The 13,690-nt window shown below is 36.9% G+C and overlaps 1 protein-coding gene across 1 annotated transcript in view; it reads right to left on the minus strand.

Annotated features, from left to right (window-relative positions):
* Window positions 1–26: 26 nt before the first annotated feature.
* LOC107588460 (kinesin light chain 4-like) overlaps window positions 27–13,690 on the minus strand; it is a 23,491-nt gene continuing 9,827 nt past the window's right edge. Inside the window, exons 4-14 of the mRNA XM_016276562.1 lie at window positions 12,036–12,257; window positions 11,598–11,699; window positions 11,297–11,470; window positions 10,612–10,711; window positions 8,649–8,698; window positions 7,873–7,940; window positions 7,538–7,646; window positions 7,319–7,438; window positions 695–813; window positions 519–582; window positions 27–429 (exon numbers count right to left, since the gene is read on the minus strand). Of these exons, the coding sequence (XP_016132048.1) occupies window positions 346–429; window positions 519–582; window positions 695–813; window positions 7,319–7,438; window positions 7,538–7,646; window positions 7,873–7,940; window positions 8,649–8,698; window positions 10,612–10,711; window positions 11,297–11,470; window positions 11,598–11,699; window positions 12,036–12,257 (1,212 nt within the window). The 3' untranslated portion in view covers window positions 27–345. The remainder of the gene's footprint in view (window positions 430–518; window positions 583–694; window positions 814–7,318; window positions 7,439–7,537; window positions 7,647–7,872; window positions 7,941–8,648; window positions 8,699–10,611; window positions 10,712–11,296; window positions 11,471–11,597; window positions 11,700–12,035; window positions 12,258–13,690) is intronic.

The following is a 13,690-nucleotide window of genomic DNA, read 5'->3' on the forward strand; positions in this document are numbered from 1 at the left end:
GAAACAAGCTTCCATATTTTGGTCTGTACAGTATGTCTTAGGAAGAATTTGGTGCACAAGTAGGTTAGTTTTATAGAGCTTTTAGTTGTTTTTGGAGTCTGACGGCACCCATTTCCATTCACTTTTATTTTACAGAAAAAGAGCTGCTAGTTAAATGTGTTTTTTGTGGTCCACATGAGAATAAGTTTTCATTTCTGGACGAACCATTCCTTGAAGAAAAAGAAACATGCATGATTTATATGTGTAAACTCAGACCAAAAGCCAAAAGCGTTCATGATTGAAAGCACATGAACCAAATCCTCCTACAAATCTAGTAAGAAATGAGTCAGAACATGTATGTATTTTTCATTGGTCTGTGCTTTTGTACAGCTCCACTGTGCTTGAGCTCAGAGGCCTGCTGTTTCTCAGCGTCCTCGCTGCTCCCGAACCCTGTGACGAGACGACCGACAAATCAGCACTACTCCATTAATCTCCTTTAAAACAATCAAATTAAACCCTGAGCTCACACAGCAGCTCACCTGAAAAGAGTCGCCCTCATCTCCGTTACTGTTCAGATAACCGAGGGACGCGGCTCTCTTCATGCTGTGTGGGATGAAAAACAACTCATTTACACGAAAGAACAACACTCTAGCAGGCCGTAAAGCTGCTAAAGCTGGGTTCAACGTTCATGAATCGCTGTGTTTGTGTGTCTCACTTTGTGCTGTGAGGCTCTGGCGGCATGGTTCCTTGGATTTTCTTCACCAGCATCTCGCTGCTTCTGCGCAGGACTTCCCTGAGTTTCCCGAAAGAGCCGCTTCTCCTGAGAGAACCGTCCTGAATGCAAACACAGTCCCGAGTTAAAACTGTTGCTGTGTGTTTTTCAACTCGTGCTCAAGCTGTGTTGGGCTGGTTAGGATTCTCAAACAAACATTACAGTGTTTACTTTTCAGGGTCAACCAATTCTAGTTGCCTCTGCAAATTATGAAAGTATCTGATCAATTAAAAACGAGCATATATTTGGTGCCTTGCAGTGAGTTGGCACTGGAGATTTCAGTTTTAGAGCAAGTGAGACCAAAGCGATTCTACAGATTATAGATTAGTGATTCCATTGGCTGAGAGGCCTTTTATGGGTATTCAATCCCGTGCCTGATTAGAAAACCTACACATTGGATTTATACGTCATCTTAACTTGGTAAATACAACCATTAATATCTTTTAAATTATATATAATGGCAAATTAAGAACAGCGTCTTATTCTTTAACTGCTCAGCATACTGCTAGCCTGCGAGATGATTACTAAATCTCGTATTACTTTGGATCATTTGTTATAAACGTACACATAATGAAATGCGAAACAATAAATGCTGTATAGAGTGCTGAAGGAACGCGTTAACACGATTTAGCATTTTATCCTGAAGTCAATGGGTTTTTAAAATGTTTTTTTTTGGTTAAATGCCTGAAACACGGTCTGTGGTGAACACAAGCTCAAGATATTTTTTGTGTTTTATTTTTATATACAGTAATACCCACTCTTAATTTTTTTTAAAGCTTTTATGTGTCTTGAAACTGGCACTCGCTAACAGGTGACATTAAGCGTCATCACGCCAGACAGGTAAAGTCACTATTCACTTTACTCACACTTTTCAAATTGTCGATTTTTAAATAAAGAAATTGAAAGATTTGTTCAGAAGCGCAGTGAAGTCATTTGACCATGATTATAGTTTGCTTATTATTATTATTATTATTATTGCTTTTTTACTGAATTTAGTCTAAAGTTGTGTTCATTGGCGATTATTATGATGAACTTTTGCTGGTCACAGAGTATCTGCAACAATACAAACAATGTTGTGGGTAATGCATTACAAGTAACGCAAGTTACTTTTTACTTCAAGTAACTAGTAAAGTAATGAATTACTAAAGCAATAAGCCCCAAGAAGCCGTGGTTTACAGTGAATTTCTAACAGCTAAGGGGCGTTGTTAGGCACGATGCGAAGCGGAGTAGTTCCTCAGAATCAGTTGTGGTTCCAACAAAGTGGTTGTCGAGCACACAGAAGTAAACAAAGGTGTATGTTTGTAACAGCTTCGAACTTGGCTCAACCAATCAGAATCAAGGACCGGAACTATCGTTTTATAATTGAAAATTTACAAGAAAATATCTAAATAATTTGTAATGTAATTATAATTATATTGTAATTATAATTTGTAAATAAGTAATGCAAGTAACTTTGTTTTCCCATTTATTCGCTGGCAGATCTCCTGTCCTGTGTTGAGAGAAATCGGGAGAAAGTGCAGAGACAGAAGCACTTCCTTCAGCCGGAGGCTTATTAATTTCACTTTTGGCGTGAGAGGGCCCTTACAGTCGCCAAAAATAGAACTTTTGTGTTTTTTGTTATTAAAAATAAACAAGCAAGCCCAGCTCAAGTGACAAAAAGTCATGAAAAACGTAACATAATAAATTACTTACATAAAAACTAGCGCTGTCAAACGATTAATCGCGATTAATCGCATCCAAAATAAAGGTTTTTGTTTACATAATATATATGTGTGTGTGTGTAGTGTGTATATTTATTATGTTTATATAAATACAAACACATGCATTTATATATTTCAGAAAAATATGTTATGTTAATATATTAAATATATTTATATAACATATAAGTTATATTATTATAAATATATACATGTAAATATTTTCAAAATATATATACATGCATGTGTTTGTATTTATATATACATAATAAATATACAGTACACACACACATATATATTATGTAAACAAAAACCTTTATTTTGGATGCGATTAATCGCGATTAATCGTTTGACAGCGCTAATTAAAAGTAATACAATTGGTTACTTTTTTATGGAGTAACAATATTGTAATTTAAAAGTACACTGAATACAAAAGTCAGTGGAAAAATACTATTGCATTTTTATTGAGGGTACCACGGTGATGCTAATTTATGGGTCAGCCTACTAAAGTATGCACTTGCTGTTGGTAGATCTTGGACCTGACACAAAGGAGAATTCATACTTCTGTTAATCTGACAATTTTGGCATGATTATAGGCCAGCAGGGTTACTGAGTGGCTAATAGGAGTTATCAGCTTAGCCAATATACTGTATTAGCTCTCATATTAGCAATGGTCTCCAATGCACAGTGGTAAACGTGTTGAATACCTCATACTGGAAAGGATCTGGAGCACTGCAGTGTATCTCTGAGCCCAGCAGATGGCAGGAAGTGTTTGTATTTGCAGAAACACCACGTCATGCTCTCAGGTTATGCAACTAAGGTTTACTAGGGTACGTAACTATAGCATTGCTGCTTTATTGTCGACGTGGAAATCCAATCCATACGACCGAGTTGGCATTAAATCTAAGTCGTTCAGCTATGCAAACAGTCTTTACTAAAGTGCTAAAGCCACCATCATGATAAAATCGAACGTTTTAGAGGTATAACAGCACATATGCCCTCGAGACCTGGAATGACCCTTCTGTTTTTCTTTTAATCCATGCTCTGTGCTGTCATGGTGAAGAAAACAGGCAAATACCAGCTGTGTGACCACTGCCAGTGACAGAAACTAGGTCACCGTGTGTGCCTCCGATAAAACATTCACTCATAATTCACATTCAGGCACACAGACAGAGGCCAGGCCACTCACTCCAAGCCTTTATTGGGTTAGATGAGCTTAATGAAGACATACATCAGCGTGCAGAAAGAGCCACATACGTATATATATATATATATATCCCATGAATCTGCAGTCAATCGACTACAGTGAAGTATTGGCTACAGCCGCACTAATTCACCAATCCTGAATAGTGAACACATACAGTGAAACATTGAGAGATGAAGTGTGCCGCTTCTATGCCATTAGCAAAACCACACAGAATTGCAAAAATAGCTTCAGTTTCTGAAGAAACTCACCGCCTCTGCTGTTGGCATATTGAGCAGAATTTGTCTGAACTTTTGGCCTTTCTTAAAGTCACATGTCTTTGGCAACACAAAAGCCAATGAAGAATGAGTTTAGCCGACTTGACACATATCCAACAAAACACTTTTTTTTACCAAACTAAACATGATTATGAGTGGGAAAAAATGTATTTTTAAAATGTGTATAAAATATAGATAGGTATAAACATTAATGAACTAAACGGTAACTGTGCTATAACATGTAACAAGTTATGTAACAAGGTCCAAAAGTTTGAGACCATAAAATCTGAAGACGAAGATATAAATGTAAAACTAAGAAAATGAAGAAGTCGTCTTTAAAATTCTGCACTAGCGTGAATTTGTGACTTTTTTAAAGCGGTATCTCATTTACTCATGTTGTTTCAAAACTGTACAACTTTCTTTGTTCAGGAAATTTATGTTAACTTTCGAATTTAACCTTTCGATTGTTATGGCGATGAAATAACTGGGAAATAAAAGAAATGTATTAATTTGGTACAGAATGCAAAATTATCAGCAGACTCGGAATGTTGGACTCCACTGTATTTCCATATACACTTTCCCTTTTGCTAGATTAAACATTCATTTATCTGAGAGTTGGCCAGTGCAATAGGCACAATCTAATTTCTAATTTATTTTAATGGGGCCTGTTCATAAATCAGAGTGTCTCACTGAGGTTGTATATTACAGATTATAAATCAGTGTAGCACAGTTAACAATGCAGGCACAGAAACAGACATCGCAGAGAACAAGGAGGAGTGAGCAGACGAGCGAAATCAGTCCGTGTCTGGAAGAAGAATCAGGGAAAGAGAGGGCAAGAACACACAGGAAATGTAAGATGATATCCCATCAGCCTTAGCAAGAGTTAAAGCTGTGCTGGGCGTCTCTCCACGCAAACACACACACTCCACCCGGCAGAGAGCAAACCATTTACATCAGATCTGATTTGTTGCAAGAGCAGACAGAGGAAGCTGAGCAGAGCTTAGGCCTACTGCAGAGAGAGAGAGAGAGAGAGAGAGAGAGAGACACAAAGAGAGAGAGAGAGATTGTTCATAAGCGCACATGAAGACACTCACAACCTGATTTGAACTGTAAGGATTTGTTTTGTTAGTATATGTTAATGTATTAAGGTTGATTTAGTGATGACCAATAGAATTACCCAATTAAACACATGTTAGATATGAAATGCAAGTCACACTGGTCTCTGCAAAAACTGGTTTCTCACTGAAATAAATGTTTAGCATCATAGCTCACGGTAGGCAAATTTCTACATTATAAGTTAAAAATATATATGGAGAAAATGAATGGACTTTTGACTTCTGGAATACAACTCTATTGCACTCTTGATTTGGAGCTTCTGCTTTATAATCACAGATGTTTAATTATATGGTCTATAATAGCTGTGCAGTACACAGGATATGCCATCAGCAGGGGACGATGGCCACTTTGGCACACTGAAGAGGCTGTCTCGGTCTCATTTTTTAACGTGATATCAATCCAACAGCCGGATAACACAGCATCATTATTGTATCCCTGGAGTCTAAGTGTTAATCTTTTTTTTTTTTGCAATTCAAGCTTTACTCTGTGTGTTTAATTAAGATTGTTTCAAATGATGAATATTTAATCATAAAAATACTATCTAATATTTAATCAAATAATATATACAGAACATACATATGTGACCCTGGACCACAAAACCAGTCATAAGGGTCAATTTTTCAAAACTGAGATGTATTCATCATCTGAAAGCTGAATAAATAAGCTTTCCATTGATGTATGGTTTGTTAGGATAGATACAACTATTTGAAAATCTGGAATCTGAGGGAGCAAAAAAATCTAAATATTGAGAAAATCATCTTTAAAGTTGTCCAAATGAAGCTCTTAGCAATGCATATTACTAATCAAAAATTAAATTTTGATATATTTACGGTAGGAAATTTACTAAATATCTTCATGGAACATGATCTTTACTTAATATCCTAATGATTTTTGGCATAAAAGAAAAATTGATAATTGTGCTGGTTATTGCTGCAAATATACCCCAGCGACTTAAGACTAGTTTTGTGCTCCAGGGTCACATATGAGAAAAACATGCACTGATGTGTGGAGCTCCGCATATGACAAAAACAAGATATTGTGACCAAATATCGCCCCCCTAAAGCGAGGGAACGAATTAGCACAATGTGGCCACAATTGAATTCTTAACCTCTTAAATTCTTGACTTGGGACTCCGTACTTTTGAATATTTTACAACGGGACAAGGAACATGAATTAAGAATGAAAATATGGTAGACTTTGATTTCATGCAAATTGATAATGTATGTTTAATGCAAGTATGGTGTAATGCTGTTAGCAGTTTGACCATTTCACTAACTTACACTACTTTGCTAACTTTTGCCATATGCCACTCTTCAAAACAAAGATATGTTAGCCAACCCAAAATGGACAGGTATACAGACTATTTCTGATTGGCGAATAAGTGATATCTGTCAGATAGCAGGGACATTTTATGAGTGTTATTCCAAAAAAACACTTACTACGGAGACACTAAAGGGACAGGGTGATGGTAAAAAAAAATGAGGTGGACGGTAAAATTATATTTCAATGCTTTTGCGTTCTCTCGCATAATGTTTGCGTTCACCCAAGAAATGCATGCATTAGCTCACAAAATGTTTGTATTCCCTCAAGAAAAGTTCATGTAATTTTGCAGAAGAACACAAATGTTTTGTGAGAGAATTCAAAGTTTCTTGTGGGAACGCAATACTTTTGCGAGAGAATGCAATGTTTAATATGGGTATACGCAACTTTTGCAAAAGAGAGCGAATGTTTTTGGAGAGATCACAAAGTTTCTTGGAGAGCGCAACACTTTTGCAAAAGAACGCAAATGTTTTGCGAGAGATTGCAAAGTTTCTCGTGGGAACGCAATACTTTTCATGAGAAAGAACACAAATGTTTTGCGAGAGAATGCAATGTTTAATGAGGGTACCCAACTTTTGGGAGTGCAACACTTTTGCAAAAGAATGCAATGTTTCTAGCAGGAACGCAATACTTGTGCAAAAAACGTTTTGCGAGAGAATGCAATATTTCTTGGGGGAACCCAATACTTTTGCAAGAGAACGGTTTGTGAGAGAACACACGTTTTGTGAAAAATGCAACATTTCTTGGGGGAACTCTTTTTTTTAATTTTTACGAGACATGCAAAAGTTTCTTAGGGGAATGCAGTAATCTTGCATCTTGCAATACAAAGAATACAACGTTTCTCAGAGAAATGCAATACGTTTGCGAGAGTAAAATTTTCCCTCCCATCTCATATTTTTTTTCATCACCATGTCCCCTTAGGAGCTCCATACACTTAAAGCAGTTTAACATGACAAAGATATTACTAACTCACCCCATTCCACTCCACACTGCCCTCTTCTCCGGCGTCATTGCTGCAGTCGTACTTCACGCTGGAGATGGATGCAGTGCTCCTCCGCCTTTCTCCATCTCTCTGAGGATCCACTGCCGCTCCCTGACACACACACACACACACACACACACACACACACACACGTTACAAAGACATAATGTGTCCCAGCATACGCCGCTATGATTCTCACAGATTTTGCACCTGTCTGCGGGACCTCACGGCACACTCCTCTAGGGTCTCAGCCGCCTCTATTTTCCCCTGCTTCCGGTACAGAGCGCCCAGGTTCCTCAGCGTGGTGTTTACCGTGGGGCTGTGTATGAAAAAACACAGTCTCATATAATTCCCAACACGTTTAATATTCAGACTAGGTATACATTTCTGAAGAAAGTAGCAGCACGTGCAAAAAAATTAACTATTTCATCTTTTTTTTCCCAAGTGACATTCCTTTAAGCTGAAGTTTCAGCTGAATTAACTGCAGACAGCAGTTTTAGCTGTGGGGCAGGTACGTTTGGGTAATTATAGCTGCTTTTTCTCACCTGTTCACCTTGCAGGCTTTGTACCAGCCACCGTATTCCCCATAATGATTCCCATCTGCCAGCTTTCCCTGAGAGAAAGGAGGAGGAAAACACACAGAGACAGACAGTGAAGTCTCAAAATCTTCTCAGCTGTCAATCATCCAGACAGGGAAACTGTGTTTGCAGTAAATACATATAGACTGGGTACAGACAGCCACAACCTCCCTTCAAAACATTTACAGTACAGATTGTGGAAAGGCATGGGGAATTAATTAGTCCTTTACGAAGTCTATTGTCAATGTGTCTGATGAAACCCAGCCAAAGAACAAGATACAGAAGCAGAATTATGTTGTTGAGGCATTTCTTTTCAGCCAGGACTGAAAAATTCAAAATACTGGCAGACTGAGGAGAACCTGCAGCCCTCTGCCAGGAGTTTCAGCTGTTTCAATATGACAGTAACCCTAATCAGAGCAGCAAAACAGCCATAAAGGACAAGAAAGTGAACGTTCTCTTGTGGCCTACTCAGGGATCAACCTAAATCCCATTGAGAATCTGTGGAGTGACTGCAGTGCAATCCTTATTCAGAGTTGGATGGATTCATTTCCTCTGTTTGTAAAAAGCTAGAATTGTGTTTTCAGTTCAGGCTCTGTGCAACAAATGGTGAATATATTGAAAGCGGGTGGTGACTTTCTGTACCCACTCTATCAGCTTCCCACATGAGCATCTTAGCATTTCACACACACACACACACACACACACACACACACACAAACATGCATGTGCTGGCAGAAACCTACTTTGCTCTCTTGTCTTTCCTCAGCATGCATCCAGATGGGTTTATTTTCAGCTGCAGACACAGAGAAACAGTTCTGCTACTGTAGTAAGCCATTACAACAAAAACGCAACATAAAACGGTAAAAACGGCCAAATACCGTAGTTACTACTGTAAAATCTTAATTATTTTTATTTTATTTTTATTATTTTTTTATAAATCTAGCCAGGGAATTGCTAAGCTGTTTCTAAGGCATTCCGAATGCCTTTTTTCTATGATATTCTAGTTTCTAGATATGACTGGGTTCCTCCTACAATTTTAGATTTAGGTTACAAAGGTTATAGGAGTTTCATAGTTAAGTTTTATACTTGTTAAAATCAATATGTATGGAAGCTTGTTTCCATAACTGAATAAAACTAAAAAAAGGTAATTGCTACTTTTTATCTTACAATTCAGACTTTTTTTTCCCAATTGTGTGATACAAACTTGAAATTCTGCCTTTTTTTCTAAAAAAATGCAAGACATAAATTCGCAATTGCAAGTTATGAAGTCAGAATTGCAAGATATAAACTCAAAACTGTAAGAAAATAGTCAGTCCTTTTTTTCGTTGAAATTAGACTTTATTACTCACAATTGCAACTTTTTATCTCACACTTCTTACTTTTTTTTCGCAATTCTGTGACAAAAACTCACATTTCAGACTTTTTTCTAAAAAATGCAAGAGATAAATTCGCAATTGCAAGTTATGACGTCAGAATTGCAAGATATAAACTCAACATTTTAAGAAAATAGCAAGTCTTTTTTCATTAGAATTGGGCTTTGTTACTCAAAATTGCGACTGTTTATCTCACAATTCTGAGAAAATGAGACACAACTGCACAATAATGTCAGAATCGTCAGATATAAACTCACAATTGTAAGAGAAAAAAAAGAATTGCGAGAAAAATGTTAGAATTGCAAGTTTTGCGATAACTACGTGTATATATATCTCACAATTCTGACTTTATAACTTGTAATTGTGAGTTTATATCATGCAATTCTGAGAAAAAAGTCGCAAATTACCCATTTTTTTAAGTGTCGGAAACGGGCTTCCATACGTATGGGATCAAACAATAACTGAAGTAACTACATTCTTGAAGTTCTGTCATTTACCAACAGTCCACCAGGAGAACATGTATTAAAAATGTCAAGAGCACAAAATAAATTGGGCGTGAACGTATGAAACAGAAAATATAGAAAAATGAAGAAATCAATCAAGTTGATTTATTGAAATCAAGTGTGAAATCGACATTAAAATTATTAACAAAATCATATAAACAACACACAGATTGGCCTATTCTGAAGGGATAATCAATTTTCTGATATTAAAGAACACAAAATAAAAGGACAAAAAAAGGATGAGATTGTGAAAATAAAAGAAAGTCACAAATGACGTAACAGAACGTCACCTGAAAGTTGTACAGCTTCCAAGTAATCACAGATAAAAACCATCTGTTCAGTTGTTCGTACAGTAATTTGCACTTCTGCTTTCGCATTTATTTTGGAGACATTCACATTGAATATTTTGCCTGGCACAGGCAAGCAGTTCACTAATATAGCGTCCATATTTGAAAGCCAATTCATCTTCACAGAAAAACATATATACATATATGGCAAGAACATGTAAGATTTAGTCCCAAACCCTTCTGAGTGTGAATCAATCCTATATTTGACGGTATTAAAAAGATGTTTTATCAGTTGTGTTTGCTCCTGGATTTCTGTGAAATCCACGGCTCACAGTGAATGGTAGTAAACCAGAGGTCAGGTGTGCAGAAAGGTCATCACCAGGTCATGGCTGGCGAGAGGTCATCAACACGCATCATTCAGCAATGACAACAGTTCAGTTTCATAGCATTGCCAAAGAAAGAAAATAAAATCCCGTTTGTGAGAAAGCATGCAGGCTGTCAGCTAATGAATAATGAAGAGCCATACTCAAGCAATGATCGTACCATCTACAGATCCAAACTCTTTCTCGTGGGCGCGCGTCAGGATCTCTTTGTAGAGGATCTCAGCTTCCTTGTACTTGCCCTGTTTCAGATAGCATGAAGCCTGCAGGGAAAATATTAAAGAAGCAATTTTACAATTATGACATACCCTTAAAAAAAGGAATGTGTGCACTTATTTCTATTACAGGTAATAGATGAAGTACGATATGTGACCCTGGACCACAAAACCAGTCATAAGAGTCAATTCTCTGATATAAATAAACTTTCCATTGATGTGTGGTTTGTTAGGATCGCACAATATTTGGCTGAGATACAACTATTTGAAAAGCTGGAATCTGAGGGAGCAAAAAAATCTAAATATTGAGAAAATCATCTTTAAAGTTGTCCAAATGAAGTTCTTAGCAATGCATATTACTAATCAAAAATTAAGGTTTGATATATTTACGGTAGGAAATGTACAAAATATCTTCATGGAACATGATCTTTACTTAATATCCTAATGATTTTTGGCATAAAAGAAAAATTGATAATTTTGACCCATTCAATGTATTGTTGGCTATTGCTACAAATATACCCCAGCGCCTTAAGACTGCTTTTGTGCTCCAGGGTCACATATGTTTTAACATAGATCTCTTAACAATGCATGAGCCTGGTTTGTTGTGCAAACATGAGTGCCGATTATATTCACCAGGTTGTTTTTGGTCTTGGCGACATTGGGGTCGTCGGGTCCCAGTTTTTTCTCGTAGATATCTAGAGCCCTGCAGTAATAATACTCCACCTCCTCATACTTCCCCTGATTCTGACAGAGCAGAGCCAGATTATTCAGCTGCTTGGCCACGTCTGGGTGCTCCCGCCCCAACACCTGAGCAACGAAAGAGAGAGAGAGGAATCATTACAATATGGCTGACTAGTCACAGAAGACATGATTATTCAGATATCATTGTAATCAGTTGACATGACACAAGCAGGCCAGGTTTTAGTGAGAGTACCTTCTCTCTGATCTCCAAGGCTCTCTTGCACAGTGGTTCTGCTTCCTTGTATTTTCCTCTCTTTCCGTACAGGACCGCCAGGTTGTTGAGGGTGGCCGCCACCTGGATTAGTCATGGAATATGGACACTGATTATTACAGGGTGCAGTGTGGATCCAGACAGAACGCCTTTGTACTGTTCATGGACCATTTGCCATAAATATAACAAAAGCTTTCTCAAAAATCACAGGCTCCAATCTGATTGCCTGGCTTTACTCAATGATGTGAAAAGTGCCATCGTTCCTATAGGTCTATATAGAACTAGTTTCTTGATTTGAAGTTTGCAAGACATTCAAGGCACTGAATCTTGGAAGACATTTAGTAGCAAATCTAGTGGATAGTAACCCAAGCACGACTGTATATGCACCCAGTTTTTAGTGTAATATTTTGTTGTACTTACAGCTGGGTGGTCATTGCCCAGGGTCTTTTCTCTGATTGACAGGGCATCATTAAGGAGATGAGCGGCTTCCTTGTATTTATTCTGGTCCCTGAGTAAAAAGAAATGCAATAAGTCTAATTTCGAGATGCTTATTTCAGTAGGTCTAGTGGGCAATCTTCTTTCTATGGAAGCCAGTTTCCGCCACTGAATAAAAAATAAAGTGCAAGATATTAATTCGCAATTCTGACTTTTTTCTTAGAATCGCATGATATAAACTCACAATGGTAAAAAATAGTCTCTTTTTTTCCTCAGAAATTATAACTTTACTCAGGACTTTATAACTGGCAATTGCGAGTTTATATCTTACAATTGCGAGAAAAAAAATCTGAATTGCGAGAAAAAAAGTCAGAATTGTGAGATATAAACTTTTTTCCTCCGAATTGAACTTTATAACACGCAATCGCGAGATTGTGTCATGTATCACACATGTGATAAAAAGTCGCAAATACCTTTTCGGTAAAAATAATTTTTTATTCAGTGGCGGAAACGGGCTTCCATATCTTTCACTTAATTATTATTCTAAATTCAATAAAGGAGAATTAGTTTTCCATGACAACATGACAAATTAGGCAAATTTGCAAACAGAATCGCCAGTTCTGACAGAGGATGCTGAAAACAATGAGGAATTGAAATATATATATATATATATAAAATATGACATAATTTGATGAAATGTAAAGAATGATTAAGTACATCCCACAACACATAAACACGCCCAGACAGAATCTGCGGACTTACTTTGTACTTTATTCAATCTTTTCTGGTGAAGCTGGTTGAAGGAAGTCTTGCTGATTAAAGAAAGTAAGTTCTGTCCTCATTTACTCACAATCACATCACTCTAAATCCAACTAAAACAATAATCCCTGTGAAACCGTGGTCTACAGTGAATTTATAACAGCTAAGGGGTGTTGTTTTAGCTGTTATAAATTCACTGTAAACCACGCTTCACGGGGATTATTGCTTTTATAAAACGGTTATTCCATATACGTAGTAAGGTTTCACAAAATAAAACAGAGCAAATAAAGTGTAACGATATTTTTCACAAAAAAGTTCCTGGCAGATTTTGTTTAGGTGATGCTTTCTCCTGTCACAAATTATTACATATCTGTTACGTTTCACTTTTATTTCAAAATTGTTGCCGAAAATGGAACCTTGAGTATCAGACCTTTCCACCGATTTGAATACAGCTATCACAGGATGAATTTTGAGTGCACTGAAGATTTTGAATTTACCTAATTTAATATGCTAGAAATAAAATATGTGTTAAGGAAAAAGGCAATAGATGTAGAGCTGCCAAGTGTCCTACTAAAAGGTAACAGGTAAAAGTTGAATCCAATAAAAAATCATTCATCAGCTGGAAAAAAAAATAATTCTGAAAGTGAATAGCGAAGTCCACACTACAAGTTATAATGTGGATTTTGCTATTCTTATAGAATTAGGGTGATTATTGTATCATTTTTGTACTTCCTTACCCTGGTCGTCTTCATCAAGATAGATATATAGATAGACAGATAGATAGAAGGATGATACATAGATAGATAGAAGGATGATAGACAGATAGAGAGATAGATAGATAGAAGGATGATAGACAGATAGATAGATAGACAGATATATAG

This window comes from Sinocyclocheilus grahami, unplaced genomic scaffold, assembly GCF_001515645.1.
Source record: "Sinocyclocheilus grahami isolate Dianchi unplaced genomic scaffold, SAMN03320097.WGS_v1.1 scaffold103.1, whole genome shotgun sequence".
Classification (NCBI taxonomy): Eukaryota; Metazoa; Chordata; class Actinopteri; order Cypriniformes; family Cyprinidae; genus Sinocyclocheilus; species Sinocyclocheilus grahami.